This window comes from Chelonia mydas, chromosome 4, assembly GCF_015237465.2.
Source record: "Chelonia mydas isolate rCheMyd1 chromosome 4, rCheMyd1.pri.v2, whole genome shotgun sequence".
Classification (NCBI taxonomy): Eukaryota; Metazoa; Chordata; order Testudines; family Cheloniidae; genus Chelonia; species Chelonia mydas.
The window spans coordinates 36,304,869-36,323,698 of NC_057852.1; the positions used below are offsets into that span (position 1 = coordinate 36,304,869).

General features: G+C 42.5%; 1 protein-coding gene across 50 annotated transcripts in view; it reads left to right on the forward strand.

The window, feature by feature from the left end:
- The window catches only part of ANK2 (ankyrin 2), a 559,252-nt gene that overhangs the window by 258,146 nt on the left and 282,276 nt on the right, over positions 1-18,830 (forward strand). For 4 of the 50 annotated variants that reach the window (XM_043545359.1, XM_043545361.1, XM_043545371.1 and 1 more), the window contains exon 1: positions 10,790-11,633. The exons of 24 other annotated variants lie outside the window; for them this stretch is intronic. In XM_043545359.1, coding sequence (XP_043401294.1) covers positions 11,505-11,633 — 129 coding nt within the window. In that variant the 5' untranslated portion in view covers positions 10,790-11,504. Of the gene's footprint in view, positions 1-10,757; positions 11,634-18,830 lie in introns of those variants that run through there. 22 more of the 50 variants (XM_043545381.1, XM_043545374.1, XM_043545378.1 and 19 more) reach the window with 11 other exon arrangements.

The window sequence follows — 18,830 nt, forward strand, 5'->3', positions numbered from 1 at the left end:
TCCCATTTCATTATGAAAACTTAAGCTGATACATGCAAATACCTCCGTCTGGATGAAACAAGAAGCTGGACACTTCTACCTACCTACTCACCCATCAATCCACATAGTCTGTATGTGTAACAATGTGGTTAAGTTTGGGGTGTGTCTCAGAGAATCACCTTGATAACTCTCCTGTTCATATAGGTCTCAGTAGAAAGGCTGTGCTAAGGATTCTCAGGAATGTGACATAACTGAGGTTGTGGTGAGCAATGGCAAAAACTTGCTTTGAAAGCAATCCCAAAAATGCTAAGGCAGGCTTTGGCTATAGATATCCTGCAAAGTATTGCAGTACAGCATTTAATCTCTGTTTCATACAGCTTTGCTTGCACTAAACAGGAAGAAAGATTTAGATGTACTGCTGGCTTTAGATCAGGCTGTTCCAGCCATCCTGGACTTATAAGTAGCTTCTGGTACAGCAGACTGTAAATTGTGGCTTTGGCTGCTGAAGGCATGGAGTTGCTGGTGTGTTTGGAACTGCTTTCAGTAGTTTGAGTCATACCTACAAGATAAGAGTTAGTGAGAGCTGGTGGACATCCAGACTAACTACAGAAAGCTCAAATATTCAGACTCTATACGAGTGGACTGTGGAGCAGTTGGGAAGGTAAAATCCACCCCATCATAATCTCCAGTGTTATCCAGATTACTGTGACTGTTACAGTTAACATATGTATAGAGATCACAGACTAAATAAAAGATGCCTCATATATTTGCACTCTGCATTTTTACACATCGTAAACTATAGAAAATTACTAGTTATTTTGTGTCGTCATTTCCTTATTTGGGGAATAATCACATTGGTGTGAATTTAGGGCCAGATTTTAAAAAGTGTCTGCATGAGTTGTGTGCACACAAATCCTGATTTGCATACATATGTACCGATAAATATTTATTTCAGGGTTTGAATGGACTCATCTGAATGATGTGAGTAGGTCATGTGCAAAAATGCATGCACATTTTTACATGTACAGCCAGGGATTCTTAAGTAATGCTGCCTATGTGAATTCTTCCAAGTTCAAACTGAAAGGGTTTCAAGAATCTTTTTATGAGATCTGGGTCAAATGGATTCCCACCTCCTGAAATTTGACTTGGTTCCCATTTGAATGAATCCAGTTTTCCCCTGATGTGATCTTGCTGTAAAGGCATAGGTCAGTTTCAGGTTTGTGACCATTTGTGAATTTCCTGGTTTGTCTGACTCTGCAGGACTCAGCTATGAGGTAACAGAGCTCTGGCTTCAGAAAGATAAATATTTCCTGCTAAATTGGGTTATGCTGTACTAACTATAGTCTGAGCCAAAATACTATACGTGGAGGAATTTCTGAAGGAATTGAGTACTAGGCCACACAAATCCAGGTTTGTCAGACAAACACAAAGGTTAGGAAAAAATTTATTCTGACTTTTCCAGCTTGATCAGACAGTTCAGTTGAAATGCAGCCTCCTTTCTCTGGGAAATCAAATAAAATGGTTTCTTTTTAATCACAAGAGATTGGTTGAGTCAGTCAGGGAAACAGGTGAAATACATAGAAACGACTTTCAGCTTCACTTGCCTCTCGTGATCTTCTCCAACCAGTTGTACTTGAAATTGAAATACACTATGTTTCAGCAGGCCTGACAAAGTTAATGGGCATCCAGCTAGGATGCAAAAATTCACAACCAATTTTTGCAGAGACAAGGTGGGTGAGGTAATATCTTTTATTGGACCAACATCTGTTGGTGAGAAAGAGAAGCTTTCAAGCGACACAGAGCTCTTGTTCAGGAGCTCCGTGTAGCTGAAAAGCTTGTCTCTCTCATCAGTAGAAAATATTACCTCACCAACCTTGTCTCTGTAATATCCTGGGACTAACATGGCTACAACCACGCAGAATACAACTTCTGCGGATAGTTTATAGACATAGACAGCATTTACATAGCCACTTGAACCCTCAAATACGTCTCATTATTTGGGCAGGAAAATTGAAAACACTCCTCCCTGCTAGGCTCATGCTCTTGGTTTGCTGTTTAGCCGGTCCCTGGGAGGTAACCAGTGTGACTGGCTTCTGCTTCCTATGACCTAAAAGCAGTAGCAGTGAGTGTGGTTGAAAGGACCGCGGAAAACAGACATCCATGAAGGGATGAGAAGGTACATTTATGGCAGTGGTCCTGATCCAAAGCCCATTGAAAGCAATAGAAAGACTCCCATTGAATTTGGATGAGGTCTTAGTTGATTAAGTTAAAATATAATTCAATATTTTCATTGATATGAAAACAAAGAAAAAGCCTAGTTAAAGCTACATTTATAGGCAATGCAATTTTATTGCAGTAAGAAAATTGCAAAATGTGTACTATTGTCAGTGGTATAAACCTACAATTATATGTGCACCTGGAGAAAAATGATTACTGTATTGTCCCTTTGCTATGCATTCAAAGGTCTTTACTCCACATTTGGGGTAGGATTTTCAAATGCACTTAAGTGACTTACGAATGCAAGTCCTGAACTTGTGCTTCTAAGTCACTGAAATGCTTTTGTAAGGCCTAGTATATACTTAAATATTAAGTTGACATAGCTATGTTGGTCAGGGATGTGAAAAATCCACATCCATGACCGACATAGCTAGGCCAACCTAATCCTCAGTGCAGATGCAGCTGTGTTGTCAGAAGAATGTTTCCATCAGCCTAGCTACTGTCGCTCAGGGAGGTGGTGATCCTACACCAGTGGAAAAACCTTTTTTGCTGGTGTAGGCTGCATCTATGCTATGGGGTTATACTGCCATAATTACAGTGCCGTAGGTATACCAGTATAGTCCCTGTAGTGTAGATATACCCTAAATCTCACCCATGGTGCTTAGATTGTAGGACAGGTATGGAAATAATTTCTCTGTCAGGGACACAGTTTGAATGCTAAGCAAGGTTGATTTTTGAGCACGTTTATGGTTCGAGTCTAACAATTGCCATCTCGTCCCGCTCTCTATTCCTCAATTATATAACTCTGCCTGTGACACTCATGCTATCATTGGCTGGGGGAAAATCATGAAATCACTATCTTAGTTGTGCCATCTATGAAAATAGAAGTAATTGGGAGGACTAATTAGTTAATGTTTGTTTGTGAGATGATGATCGCTAAGTATGTATGTATGTATTTATTTATTTATTTGGTAATTATTACTGTTAAAATGACTGTGCTCTGGTGTACAAGAGATGTATCTGTGACTGGTATGAAAGTGAACATTCACCAAGGCACGACTCACTTACAGCACTGTACAAAGGGAACCTGTGGAGTTTCAGATACCACTGTGGCCAATTATGACCTTTTAGTGCTGACTACTGTAGGTTAGTACCATTAATTGTAGCCCTGTTTGTATCTCAGGTTGTCTTACCTTCTCTACCTCCTTCTCTAATTTCTGTTAAAGATTGTGACATATAGTTTTCCATTCGGCAATGAGTTTTTCCATTTCATGTTCTCTATTGTTTCTGTTCAATTAATAACATGGATTTGATTAAAATACTGAAAAAATTCTGGAATATAGTTTCACATTTAATCTTTTCAGTACATGTTCAGGGATTGTGATTCACAGCCCAGAGCCTTCAGGAACATTTTATGTCTTCACATGTTCAGTAATGTGACAGTGAGAGAGTGAGCCTTGTTTTCTACTTTTAAATTCTGCTCTTCCATAAAACATCAAACAATACAATGAAGTGTCTGCAGGACAATATGCTTGCTAATTCTCTCACAGAGTTACTGTACTTTTAAAAGATGGCACAACTGTTGTGTAACTAACAAGTACATTTATTTATTAGTTTTGTAAGAGTTTGGGTTAAACAGTGGGAGGGGAAGATGGAAAGGAGGCAGTAAACAAATATATCATGATGGGCTTGAGAGTCCACATTTAGACACATTTTTATACTTTTCATTAGAATTAGTTTGAATTTGTCTGTGAAAGCTAGTGGCCATTTGAGTTACTCAATGTATTGATGTATGTAGTTAATCAGAATTGCTTTGAATAGCTGAGTTAAATACACTGTTAGTATCTCGGAGCCTTCGGTTTCATTAAAGTGCTGTGCACTGGTTATGCTGGATTTCTTATTTAACGCTTCTCCTCCCCACCCCCACAATCAAATGTGTTTGGTTCTCTCTTGATTGTGCCTATGCACATTCGTCTCCAAAAAGGAGAGTCCACAGAAGTACCATACCAGTGTTTCTTGATCAAAAGGGGTAAGAATGTTTATCTGGTAGAATAATAACAGTTAGGCCATGTCTACACTAAAGGGAAAATTCGATCTAAGCTACGCAATTTGAGTTACGTGAATAGCATAACTCAAGTGGACATAGCTTAGATCTACTTACTGCGGGGTCCTTACTGCGTGACGTTGATGGGAGATGCTCTTCTGCTGACTCCCCTTACTCTTCTGGATAAGGTGGAGTAAAGGAGTTGATGGGAGAGCGATCGGTGGTTGATTTAGTGGGTCTTCACTAGACCCACTAAATTGACCACCGATGCATCGATTGCCGCAGGGCTGATCCTCTGGTATGTGTAAGATGTATTACTGCACTGTATTTGAGAGCAAGTCTAAATTTCATGGAGAATTACATTTTACCTTTTTTCTAAAAGGTTGCCAGTCCTTTTTTAAGCCACACCCCTGCCAGTTATTCATTGTTTTCACCCAAACCTGCTTTTTGGCTCCCTCTCTCTTCCTGGGTGCTAGGAGGTCAGTGGGTGGGGGGCACTATCCCCATCCTAGTTGGCAGTTGGTGGAACAGCTTCTGACTCCATCATCCCTCCCCCTTGTCCCTCACACAACCATTAGAACATTTTTCAGCCACTCTTCGTCTTCCCCACCAGTCTGTTTGGCCTCTAGACCCTTCCTCCTCACACTCATCTCCATGATTATTGGGGAGGCAGAGGAATCTTTGATGGGTCCAAATTCTTCCCCCCACTAATATGTTTGGTGCTATGCCAATGTTGATAATCAGGGGATCAAGCCAGGAGGCTAATTATTGGTCCTTGAGTTCTAAACCATGCAAGGGGAAACTCTAGCTATAATTAAGTACTCAGACAACCAGTGTATCCCATGACACATCTAGGATCTCTGAAACGCACAGTGCATGCAAAAAACACACAGCAATGTGAACTCTTGGAGCCAAATCACGCCAGGTGAAAACCTATTGAAGCCAATTAAATTATCCCAGAGATGTATCTGGCTCCTAAGTTACGGAGTTAATGATGACAAATATGTTTCAGAAAAGACATATTTTTCTCTGGCGTTCTGTTCTTTTTGTCTTATTGTGCATCTGCCTACTCTCCCACTCCCCTCCTACAAACCATTTGTGGCAGAGTTGTGGTATATGTTGTTGTCCTTGTGCAGAAGCCTCACAGTGCATGCCTCCTGTGAAGAAATATGTGGAGGAAGATCACCCTATGTAGGAGGTAACCAAAGTTTTATTGAAAAGGATCTGTAATATCCAATCTTTTGTTTGATGTCTGCAGAGGGGTTTTTTCTTTTAAGATCTATGAAATGCTCCATACAGAAGGCAGTGACTGATCATTTTCTGCTATAGTTAGGGAACTCTCCCTACAGTAAAACAAAATGTTTCCTCTCTTTAGGGGAGCCAGGTCATGTACTTTGTGTTCCTTCCTTCAAAATTGGATACCAGCATTCGTTGGTTGCAGTCACGATACTCTGTTGAAGGACATGTTTTTGGCACTGCCAAATAATACAAACTCTGACCTTTGCTTGAATTAGGAGAACTGTTTTTATGGGGTGTGTAAATAATTTAAATGGCAGTGAACTCACAGGGCTAGTCTTAAGCCCTGCTTGCTCAAAGGTGAGCTGGAGAATGTGCGCTACTCTATTGTGTCTCTCCTGGCATCAAAAATTCTAAACATTAGAGCAGGAAAAGACCTAAATCCTCTACCCGAGTGCTGAAAACTTTTGGAGTGTGCAGCGCATTCTCTTGCATAGATTGGATCACAGCCCATCTCCCTCCCATTCACAACCTCTTGACAGCCTGGTACTGTAATATCATGTCGTAATCAGTGCTATGTGCTCTAAAAATACATAGGAAGAGACAGTCCCTGCCCTGAAGAGTTTACAATCTAAAATGTCAAAAATAAACAAAGGGTCGGGGTAGGAAAGGCTACAACATATATATTTGGGAGTTTTATCATTTTTCTTTTAATTTAACCCTCACTGCTTTTTCTCTACTTAATTGTTTTTATCAATGTAATCGTTGCCTTTACTATCTTTGTTCATTTATTACCAATCCCACCTTTCATTAAGATAGGTAAATTGACCCTTATTTATTTTGTGCCCCTCGCCACACACACACCTAAACCTTTAGTTAACTACTGTGAGGAAGGTTAAGGAGCTATCTCCAGCACTCATTTGCAAAAGGCCGGTCTTGAGAGTTGTTCCTGGTGAACTGCAGGTTGTCAGCAGTCTTGTTCTGCAAAGTGTGCCCCATCTGCTCTCTGCTGCCTCTGCCTTCCCTTGTTGTAGGCCATCTCTGGGTGTGGAATCTCTTGTCCAGCATTGTCTGGAGTCTCATAATCTTGAGGCTGGGGGGAGTTAAGGGAACCTGCTTAGGATGTCTCTCTGCCCTCACTGCTTCCTATCACTCTTCAGCCACCTTCCCAGTAGAGCAGTTTCCTTTTTATAGGCCATTTCTGAGAAGGTGGAGATAGGGCTTCATCCACTTCCCTTCAGAGATTATTTCCACAGTCTTACAGACTTTTCTGTATTAATTAGTGTCTGTTTTTCCAGCTTCCTGCAAACAGGCAAGAGAGGGTTATCACCAGAATGAAAGCATATTGAAGGTTTTCTAGGGGAAAAAAGTCTGGTGACTGGATTGATTAGTATTTATACAATCCATAGCATCTTTCATCCAAAGGAGCCCAAGGTCCTTTGTAAACTTTAAGCCTCTAAACACGTCCATGCATAGAGCAGTGTCACTTGGTATGCCCAGAGCTTAAACCATTTGCCAAGATTTTCAAAAGTGGCTAGTGCCTCTGATTTCAGGTTTCCTATTTGAGACACCTTGGAAGGCCTGATTTTCGGAGGATGGGTGCTCAACACTTTCTGAAAGCCAGACCCCCTTTTAGGTGCTGTCAGTTGAGCACCCAGAAATTAAAGCAGCCAAAATCACTAGCTGGTGTTACCAGTCTTGGCCAGGATATGTGCTGACTGGTTTCTATATGCTTTCTCATTTATGCTTTCTCCTGATATGTTTATTGTTTTACCCATTCCCCTTGAATGCCACTTAATTTGCAATGTTTATTATGTCCGAAGGGTTGATGGCTTCAAATTTATTATTCCAATAGCTCAAATTGTAGTAAGGGGATTGTTCTCTCCTTGCAACAGCTCCTGTCTTGCTTTATAAATAAGGCTATGATTTAGTCATGGAGGTCACGGCAGTCACTGATTCCGTGACTTCTAGGGCTTCAGGAGGAGGAGGTGGAACTGTGGGCTCTGACCTGCAACTGGGGCTGTCTGGAACCAGGACCCTGCAGCCCCAGCCCCGGGCCTTGCGCTCGGTGCTGCAGGCAGGACCTTGTGCACTCCAGCCCCGTGACTTCCACTGGGGCCTACAGCTGGGGCTGTACACCCTAGCCCCGCAGCATGTAAGGCTTGGTGGGGGCTGGAGCCAGGACTACACCTCAGCCCTGGGGCTGTGCATCCCAGCCCTGCGGTGTCCTGGGCTTGGTGGGTGCTGCAGCCAGGGATGCGTGCCCCAGCCTCGCGGCTTTCACCAGGGGCTGCAGCTGGGGCCGTGTGCCCCTGCCCGACAGCTGCACCGGGGCCATGTGCCCCTCCGTGGCTGTGCCCGTCCACTGTGGCTACTGGAGCTGGGGCTGTGCTGTGCTTGTCGGTCCCCACCCCCATGGGACTCCATTCCTCCCCGCTACCTAGCCCTGCCCCCCATCCCCGGTTATTTTTATTAAAGTACCAGACAGGTCATGGGCTCCGTGAATTTTTGTTTATTGCCTGTTCGTGACTTTTACTAAAAATAACTGTGATAAAATCTTAGCTTTATTTATAAGCAATGCACTGTTGGTGATATCTGTGGTTTATAAATGTCAAAAAGGAAGTCTAGATTCTTTGCAACCTATTCTGTCCTTTCTTTTGCCTCGTTAACTGACTCAGTGTTTCTCACCCTGTTGGCGGCTGCCGTTGCTACCTCTTATGTTCCAGTTGTGAAGCTACAAAAAGCACTTCCTATGGGCCAGTGTTATGGACAAGGAACAGGGTAGTGGGAAGAACCCAGGAGGGAGTCAGAAAATAAGCCCAGGGTGGGTGGGCCTTGGTTACGTTGCATTTTCATTAAACACAGGGTAAGTGGACACATGTTTATTTTGCACTTTTTGTCTGGGCTTTAAAAGAGAAACTGGGAATTCACTATAGAAGAGGGAGGCTGAAGAAGAACCTGGGTTTTGTGTTATGGTGATGGAATATATTTTGTGACTTGGGGTTATTTTGGAAACATTTATGTTAATAAATTAGCCCCCAGTAAGGACATAATTGAACTAAAGTGCAAAGATGGAGTTTGAGGAACGTAACGATGGGGAAACTGGGGATGGGATGCTTGTGAGGTCACCTTAAGCCACGAGAAGGTGCTCCAGGAAGGCCTGCTCTGTTACACTGCCAGAGAGAGGGATTAGCCGCACGTAAGTCCCCACCGCCTGCCGGCAACTCTTGCTGCGCGCAAGGAGAAGGAGATGCAGTGGGGCCAAGCTGCAGCTGCCTGAATTGTGTGCGGTTTCAGGAATCTTACAAGTGCTTGTAAGAACTCTGCTTTAATCTCAATCCAGTTCCAGCTGGCTGTACACAGCAGTAAGAGCATCACAGTGCCCTGCCCAGACTCTTCCTCTGGGAAGTTCAGCTTTTTTAAAGGCACAACCTCCAATACCAGAAGGGGAAGTTTTACAGCAGCTGCAGCGTGCCTTTATCACCACCTGGCTGTCCAGGCACAGCCTGAAGTTTGAAGAGTTGGCATTGTGAGGGATCATAGATCCTCATTTCCTTCCCAACCTCCTACGATAGACGGGGAGAGCCACTCCCTAATCCATCTACCTGCACAACAGTTAGGAGAGACCTGTCTACCTCAACAGCCAAGGGTATCCCAAGAGACCATCCACTCCACATAGCCAGAAGGCACCTGATCACTCTCCTGGCCACACTGTTGCCAGCAGAGGATGAAGGATTACCCAGCATCGCTGTTGCTGTGAGGAACAGCTAGAGTTGCCCTGCAGGACCTTCATGAGATAGGGAAACATGGTGCTCTGAGAGTAGTGTGTGAATATTTTTTTGGGAGGAGGTGTAAGAATGTCCCCTCCCCCTCCGAGAAATGTCAGGTGTCAGTGGACCTTAGATACTCTTGTGGGGAACAACTTCCAGAAATGTTGACAGCACACTGCTGATTTTATGGATGGAAACCCAAACCTTTGTATCTTATGGGCCAAATACTTAGTTGGCTTCAGCTCTGCATCTAATTTGTATTCACAAGTTTTGGATGCAGTGATCATATTTGCATACACACATTGCATATTTAGGCATCCAGCTATATGACTGGCACGCACAAATTGATGCCTGTTTTATATAGGCATGCATGATAATTATATATGGAAACTATAAAACAACTTTTTGAAAATTTGACCCTTAATATTTGTGGGATCATCAAAGTTAAATGTGGTATATTAGTTCTGTTGTAATAATACTCAATAAACACAATTGAGTTAGAGGGGTATAAACCTAGTGTAAGATTAGGATTAGGCCCAAGATTTGAGCCACTGTCATATGTAACAGATCACAAGACATCTGTTAATGTTTTGGTCATGCTGTTTTATCATTAATTCATAGTGTCTAGTTTTAGTAGTAGTTGGGCCAATTTCATCCTTCATGAAAACCCACTCAAGTTAGAGGAGATAGACCAGGAATTGATTTGGGCCATCTTGTAAAGAATATTTGGTAGATTATTTCCTTTTCCGTCTTTAATTTGCTGAGTTTTAGTGCTGATGTGAGTGAGTTGCAATGTCCCTTGCATAGCCGGCATGGTCTGAGCAAATGCTATGCAAAGATCTCTACTGCACCTCAATGCAGCATCCCTGTTCTTCCAACCCAGCCCTGGGGCCTATCTGGCGCTACCAGTTCTGTGGTGGGTTTGGAATGTGGTCAGATGTCCACAAGAGATTGGCTGCTCTTTTTCACTAGACGTCTGGAAGTTTTAGCATCTCCTGTGCTTAATGTATTTATAGCAGCAAACTACACACCAGAAGATGGGACTAGTATTGTGAGATGGTGCTTTAGTTGGGTGATAAGCAGCCAGGGGATGACAGCCCCATCTGTCCTTGATATTAAAGCTATACATTACTGTCTGTGATATTTGGGGAGGAGATGATTTTTTTTTTTGGGGAATTAACAGGATGTTCTTTCTATTTGTTTCTTCTTGTCTCTCTCTTTTAGTCCACAACAGTAATCATCCCTTTTTATCCCCAGCACAGTGCTTTGTAAGTCATCTTAGCAACTGGCTGAAAATAGCCTCTGGCAGTGAATAATAATGACCAGTATACGCTCTATTATTATTATTTTTTTCCTCTGTAGAGTTCAGCTGGCTGGGGCAGGCTGAGCTGTGTGCGCACCTCGGTAACATCCCCCTCAGAGCAGGGTTTGGTTCGCTGCTTAATGCTGCTCTCCTAATGCAGTCTCACGTGGATCCATAAACGGCACAATGAGGGGACTTGAATATTCCTAGCCTTTTTCAGGCTCAGGCACCCGGAGTTTAGTACAGAAGTCGCTACCTGCAGGTGAGCAGGCTGCAGCTGGTCTCCTCTGAACCCAGCAGCTTTTGCTTCGGGTTTTATTTTAATTTCAATTTAAAGCAAGGGAAGAAGGAAAGGAAGAGAAGGGGGGAAAGACATATCATGTGCTCTAGCACAGGCAGTCGCAGCAGCAGCAGCAAGAGCAGCAAGTCATTAAGTCAGACTGCACCATTTTATTCTCACCCTGCGTAGAGGTGATGCTGGAAACTGGAAGAAGCTGTCCACCCTTCTCTCCACTTGATGGTTACACAGAGGTGGCTTCTTCCTGGCTCTAGTCAGAAGAGACAGTCTGTCTGGAGGAGTCCCAAAACACCTTCCTAATTTGGTGATGTGTGTTTAAAGGATGGATTTTTTCAGCTGATCTGAAGCTTGTCTTCACTGACAATCACTGCAAATGTGAAGTGGTTTCAGGCTGGTATTAGGCATTCATCTGACTGCTATCTACATATATGTGTGTGTGGCTTTGATTTAGAACATGTTTATGTTGTGCTGACTTATGAGTGCTGCAGAGGCTGGAGCAGAGCTGTGACCTATCACAAGATGCTGAAGGAGGAAGAGCGGATTATACTGTGAAGTTTTGGCTCACCAGCAGGGTCCCTGCGGAAAACCCCCCACAAATTCTCTGGATATCCTTCTGGTGGATATTGATGCTTTGGAGCTGGTGTTTCCCATTCCAAAATGGCTCATGCTGCTGCGTCTATTAAAAAAGTTCGGGAGGCCGAACTCGATGAGAGGGAGAGAAATCTCGAGAAGGAGAGGAAAAAGCAGCGGAAAATCCCTAGGGAGCGGGTAGATCGAAAACGCAAGGTATGAGGAATAATTCCCACCCATGCCCTTCCCTCTCTACGCAGGGCATGGACACAGGTGTCCACAGCAGCACTTGTAATACTCTCTCCTTTGCTTTTCTCCTTTTTTGGTATCATATTTCCCATTTGCCTCCTTCCCATCATTTCTGCACTCAGACTGCACCTAGGCTAGCTGCAATGAGATGAAAGTGCTACCAGACATGGCAGCCCATAGCCACATAGATATGTGCAAGTAAAGATGGCCAGGGGCGCTAATATTGCCTTCCTTCCTCAATCCCCCAAAGATCTGGAGCTCTGTTTCATCATTCAGGGACCAGGTGTTTCATGTCTCCAGCTGATCTGAAGCAGTTGTCAGGGAGGGAGTGGGTGCTGATTTTGTGCTTTGCAGTATTAAGGTGCATTTTGTGCTTTGTGATATCCCTTCCCCCCTTTTTCTTCCTATTTTCGCTCCATGCCTCCTAAATTATTAGCATACAGCCTTTCAATCAAAGCTGGATGCTACATACAGACTCTGTTCCAGTGCTGGAGCTATAGGCTGGGTTGTTATTCAGTCAGGCATCAGTAACTGATACAGTGTTTCAAGCTGTAATTCAATGTATTTACACTGTACGCTGCAGGTGTATTTTTTTAGCTTTGGTTTAAAACACAAGTCTGCAGTCTGTCATTTTCTCTTCCGCTGCTGATGAACATTCTTGAGTCTCAGTGGGAAATGGCTTTGGCTACTTTTATTTCTGATTTTGGAAGGTTTCTATCAATTCATAGTTAGATACTGTTATTCTTAAAAACTGTATTAGAAATGAGGAGCTAGTCTTAATTGGTTGCATTTAACACCCTCCCCTTCCCCCCCCCCCAGCCCAAACAACAACACCCAGAATAAAAGATACAGGTACATGATTTATTTGCCAGATCATTGTATAGTTTGCAACATTTTAGAGAAAAATTTGTGAGAAAAAATAGCAAGAATTGAGATTTAAGTACCTTAACAAGCTGTTGTTAAAAATGTCTTTAGGACTAAATTGTACTGAGAATGCACCTGCTGTCAGTCTTTTCTTGACCATTATTCTTTTCCTGCCATATCAGAAATCTCAAGCTTATTGTTGTGTGCATTTTTAACACATTTCTGACATTGCCTTTTGATCCATTCCTAAATAAATTGCTTACTGCATCGTACCCAAGATGGATAATTTTCTCCCTTTCTTTTTGTATTGCATTTCATGTATATTCTCTTGAGACCCACAGGTTTGTCAGTAAACGGCAAAAAAATAGGATCTCACAGTAGTACATTTTGATTTACAGCTCCTTTTAGCAACCCTTTGGGGTTCCAAACCCATCTATTCCAATGGCCAAGCTGAGAACTTTGAAATTCATCTTATTTCCATATCATTAAGTAGCGGGATGATTTTTTTCAACGGCCTGTATTTAAATAAATAAATAAATAAAATCACTAGGCTGTTTGACACCTTTATGGGACACACTGATATGGTCTCCTAGATTTTAAAAGGCTTTGTTTACAGAGTTCATTAAGTTGCATTAGAATTCTTTTTATCAGAGCAAGAATGTCATTTCTAATATACGTAGTGTTTGGATGCCTGGAACAGAGCTGGTTGGGGCAGATTGTGATTATTTTACTAATCCCCTAAATGGGACACTACAGCATAAGCTAGTTTTTATGATTACATTTTTGATTGTGGCAATTCCCGAAAAATAGTGTCCTTTCTCTGCTTGGTGGGGGGTGTTTGTCCTTGCTGGAGGGCCTTTCCACGTATACCCATTCCTCACACTCACTCATGCACGTACATGGCCAGAACATCGGTTATTTTCACTGACTTGCCTTTCAAAAAGCCTTCCCTGGTCTGTACATTTGTTTGTTTCAAACATGGATACTCTGACCTTAATTAAAGCTGGACAGAATTAAAGCTGACCTTCCTGGCATATCCTTTCCCAGAGTGCTGCATAACCCTGATTGGAACCAGTCAGGCTCAGGGCTGTCTGCATGTTTGTAATATGGTAATAGAGTTGGTTGATCAGATTTTCATATTTCAGAAGCAGCAGTAGGTCACTGCTTGGGAAATACCAAGCTGCTGTTTGCTTTTGTTCCTTGTTAATATTCAGCCACCGACCTCACTTCTATTTTCCTTTTACTGCAGCTGCACACTCGCTGTTACATAAATAGCTGCTTAGGTTGCGAAACAAACTTGTGTTCAAATGGAGTGGGTGTGGCTTAGATTAACAAATATCTTTTTCTTGTTCTTTTTGTGTGAGATACATAATGGCAGAAGCATGATGTGCTATGCCGCGCGTATATGATGTACGGTATATAATAGATATTTATGCATTTAAATTGATGAAGGAATACAAATCCCTGTACCGCAAAGTGATGTGCATGTCCTGCCATGTGATGAGCCCCCTCAGTTCCCTTCACTGGGAGATGAAAGCCATCAGCATATTGCAGGTCAGGCCAGTAATGGCTACAAAGAAACGAGTGGTGCTTGGTTACTCTCTAGCATCTGGTGCTTTGGTAATGGTGGGGATACTGTTTTAGCTTCACTATCTATTTAAATTCCATTTTGTCGGGTTGGCTGGATTTTAAGTACAACAGGGGTCCATTTTGTTTGTGGGATCAGTAGTGGGAGAGAGAATATGATGATAATGAGGTGTTGGAAACTCTCTCTGAAATATCTCCTTTAAAGATTATTGTATACTGGATATGTGGGCAGTGCTCCATTAGCCCAGAAGGGACTTTCTCTTACTTTCTCACTGGCCCTGAAGCTTCCTCATTTTGCCAGAGGAGCAGGATAAGGTTGACTAATTTAGCTCTCCCCTGCTACCAGGACATGGGGTCTTTACTACTTTACTGTACTTCCCCTGTCTTCCAGGATACTGCCAGGTATGTGTGTTTGCTGCTTTAGTCCATCCATAGCCTTTTTTTTTTTTTTTTTTGGCAGGGGCGGAGAGGAAGGGAGGTGTTGTTGCATCCTGCTCCTACTCTTCTCATGAATAGTGGTAGGGTCTGCTACTGCTCATAAGTTTCCCTAGTAGCAGCTGAGTAAAATGATTCAATCTTCTTAGTTTCACCATGTTTACAGGGTTCTAATAGCAGAAGTGAAACCAACCAGAATCTTCTTAACTTCTCTGTTGCTGTAGCTTGACATAGCTGTGAACAATAACAGAGGCTCTGGAACTATCTGCCTGCAGAGTAAGGAAGATGATATTGCATCAGTGTTCACACTTCCTGTAGTGCAGTTCTTGTTTGAAGGCTTTCTTCACAATCATTGAGCTAGAATGTTAATTTTGAAGAAATTGAAGCTTTTAATTCTTTAGAAATTGATGGGTTAGCCAACATCCCCCCTCACTGGAAGAAACCTCAATTTAGCGCTCTCAGACAAATGAAAACATTTCCCTCCCCTCCCCCCAGAATCTACTTTTGTGCATTCTGCTCATCAGTTCTGGGCCTGATTCTCCTCTCAGTTGTACCAATTTTACCCTGATTTAGCTGCAATGACGCTAAGATTTACTCTTGCTTTACAGTAATGTAATTGAATCAGATTTCTCAGGGTCTTCTGTATATAAAAAGAGTAGATAAGTAGAGCCTAATTCTGCTCTCCTTGTAGTCAAATGGAAGCTTTTCAGTTTTCTATATACAGTGCTTATGTATAATATAATCACAGATATTGGTAAATGCAAATACAGTATAAAATATACATAGGGAAACATGAAAAAAACAACACAATAGACTGCATGGTTATATTGGATACCTAAATGTCTCAGGTGCATTAAAAGCTCAAAGCCATTACAGGTAATATCTGTTATTGGACCAACTTCTGTTGGTGAGAGAGGCAAGCTTTCGACACAGCTACAGTGTCTAAATCCTATTTTCAGAGGTGTCTTAGGGTGTTAAGGGCCGAAGTCCCATTCACTTTCAATAAGACTGAGGACTAGTCTACACTGGCAACGCTAAAGCCGCAGCCGCACTTTAACATGGCTTGTGTAGTCACAGCAGAGCGCTGGGAGAGAGCCACCCCACACCCACCTCCACGAGAGGCGTAGCTCCCAGCGCTGGTGCACTGTCTACACTAGTGCTTTACAGCACTGAAACTTGCTGTGCTCGGGGGGGGGGGGGTGGTGTTTTTTTACACACCTTAGCGAGAAAGTTGCAGGGCTGTAAACTGCCCGTGTAGACAAGCCCTTAGGCACTTTCGAAAATTTTACCACGAGTCCTTATTTTGAAGTGTTTACAGTATTGTGCCTTTCATCCAAAGTTCTCAAAGATTCTGCAATCATTAAGGCTGTGTCTACACTGCTCCCCCATTTGGACTACAAGGGTGTGAATAGCAGTGTGCACCAAAGTGCTGTGCTGCATCTCCACTGTGTGGGCACTGCGGACGTGAACTAAAAGGTTCCTACTTTGCATTAATGTAGTTCTGTTTGAAAAGGATTACAGTCATGTGCACTAGGAACCTTTTACTTTGCACCTGCAGTGTCCATCCTGGGGAGTTACAGTGTAGCACTTTGGTACTGACTGCTGCTCACACTCCCATAGTTTGAATTGCACAGCAGTATGTGTAGACAAGCCCTAAGCTTCACAGTGCATTTGCAAGATAGGTGAATATGATCCCCATTTTATAGAAGGCAATCTGTCCCTGGCATTAACCACTACGCAATAGTCAGCCATCTGTCTCATTCAGAACCTCCTGCTTTCTCACATTCCAAGCAGTTCTATTTTTCTGTAGGTGTTGTCTGAAGCAGCTTTCCTTATGTCAAACTGTTGGAGGGGGAAAAACACTTTATACTGTACAAATATAATAGTTGATCTGATTCAAAAATATACCTCCAAAAGGCCACCTATAATGGTTCTGTTGACCCGCCTGACTTTGACAACCTGTCCTAACATCTTCTAAGGCAGCTGGAACATCCACCACTTTTTAGTCAAAGAAAGGGAAATGAAACAGAAGTATCTCAATGGTCCTGTCTGCTACCACCTTCAATACCCTAAGGGATGTAAAAACTCGCATTCTACTGCTGCTAGCCAATACACACAGAAGGACAAATACAGAGGTAGAATCAAAAGTCAGCTGCTGTCAGCAAACTTCAGAAGATGCGTGCGTGCAGCAGAATTTAGCACCATGTAGGTAGTCATAGTCCCCTGAATATTTGCTGAAGACAGTGGCCTTGAATTTCCGAGCATTCTCTGCTTTCCCTCAGTATCAAGGAGTAAAGAACATGCTTTCCCTTCATTAAACTCCTGGCATGGTGCAGTTTTCGAAACTGCAGAGAGAAATCGTGTTTCATGAAAAGCATGTCACTGGAGGGTTTGGAAGGTTATGCACTTATATAAAGCTATGCTTAGAAAATCATGGTTCTTCTTTGAGAGATGGTCCCTATTGAATTTCACTGAGGGTTATCGGCATACTCCTGGAGCCAGAGCTTTTCAAAATAGTAGTGTCCGTTGGTCCTTTGCATTGCCTTGTGGTTTTGCCTGAGATGATAAAGGGCGGGGCGGACCGACCATGTCTTCAGTTCCTTCTCACTGCTTCATAGTCTGAGTCAGAGCTGCTGGTTGTTTTGGTCCAAGGTGACACACTTTCCAAACTTTTTATTTTCATATGTAATTGGGATTTTACTGATTTTGCAGTAGTTTTAGTGTTCGTAGTAAATTTTATAGGGTTAAGGATTTTGCAACACCACTTTTGGTGGTTTTTCGCCAATCTATTATCCCCTACCCGCCTTCTGGGTCTGGATTATGCCGAAGATGCCAGGATTCAAGGTCTGCCCTGCCTGCCCTTGTTAGTTTTTTGAGGTTTAGGAACTTGCTGGGCCAGGAAAATGGTAACTTGTCATGTGGTGTATAGGCTTCATTCTGGGAATGGTCAGGAAACAGTTCAGTCTCTCTGGAAAGGGCCTGCATTTCCATGCCTTTGCTGTAAGGGTGTGCATGGCAGTGGGATAGTGCCCAATTAATTCCCCAGCATTCTCAGAAAGAGAATAGCGATTCAGAATGAGATGGCAGCCTGGGGAAGATGTATACTTCAGGGAGAGATCCAGGAGTAGGGCTTTCCTCCTTGTTCCTCAGAGTCTTGGCTCATGACAAGACAAGATGCTTATTGCCTCTCACGCAGGTGCAGTAAGCTGCCTGGTTGGTGTGTTTAGGACTTGTGTTTAGCTCTGAAAAGGGAAGTGACTTTTCATCATTTGCAGCAAAACACACTTCCCATATGTCTGAACCTTTCTCAGGCACCAGAGTCTTTGGACTAATCCTTTTTGGGCTGGTCTGTTGTGGCATTTACTATGTATTTTTTCTCCAGCTCAGTGGCTGTATCTTCTTTGTGTCAATGTTCAGCTGATAACCACAACAAACTTCCTTTCTATTCCATAGGATTCCAAGGGGTTCATCTGCTTTTTCATCAGAAGGAAAAAGCTTTTGGTGTTTAATACTTGGTGAAAAAAAAATAGTAATACACCGGACCCTCGTTAGAATGCGGGATTTGGGATCCATGCGTGGTACCGCGTTAACACGGGGACTGTGTTTAAATGAATCACAATTAAAGTAATTAAATTTGGGATCCATGGCCGCGACCGCGTTCTATGCGAACTCACGCTATATAGATGTGCTTTCTAACGAAGGTCCGGTGTATCTTTTTATTTAGATGGCACCATGCCTTAAGGCCTTCGAGCTCATAACTATTTATTATATATTACTTGTTATTATATACTACTTGTAATTGACTTAGTACCTGCAATGTATACGGCATATTACTGCGTATTCTTTCCAACAATGTATGAATAAATCTAAATTAGGCAGATCAAACATAAACAGCTAAGTTTCAGTCAAGAGAAAGGGAGGAGACCGTGTCAGACAGGAAATCTAAGTTGAAGAACTAAGTGAAAAACATAACACCGCCATCAGCATCATCCTGAAAAAAGAAACAAGGCCCAATACAGTACGGAAATGGCATAAAACCAGAGAATGAGGGAGAATGAGATTGACCTTTTCTGTATCCCCCCAAACTATATAAAATAAAAAAGGAAACAATAAATTATTGGGCTTTGTCTGAGAGGATGCTGTGTGTATACAATAGATAATTAAGGAACACACAATGACTACCTGTGTTTAAATGTACAATAAAGTCAAGTAGTATTATTGCTTTATACTAGTTTTTTCCAGGAGAGTTTCATGTTGTCTTTAGCAGTTAAACTAGGA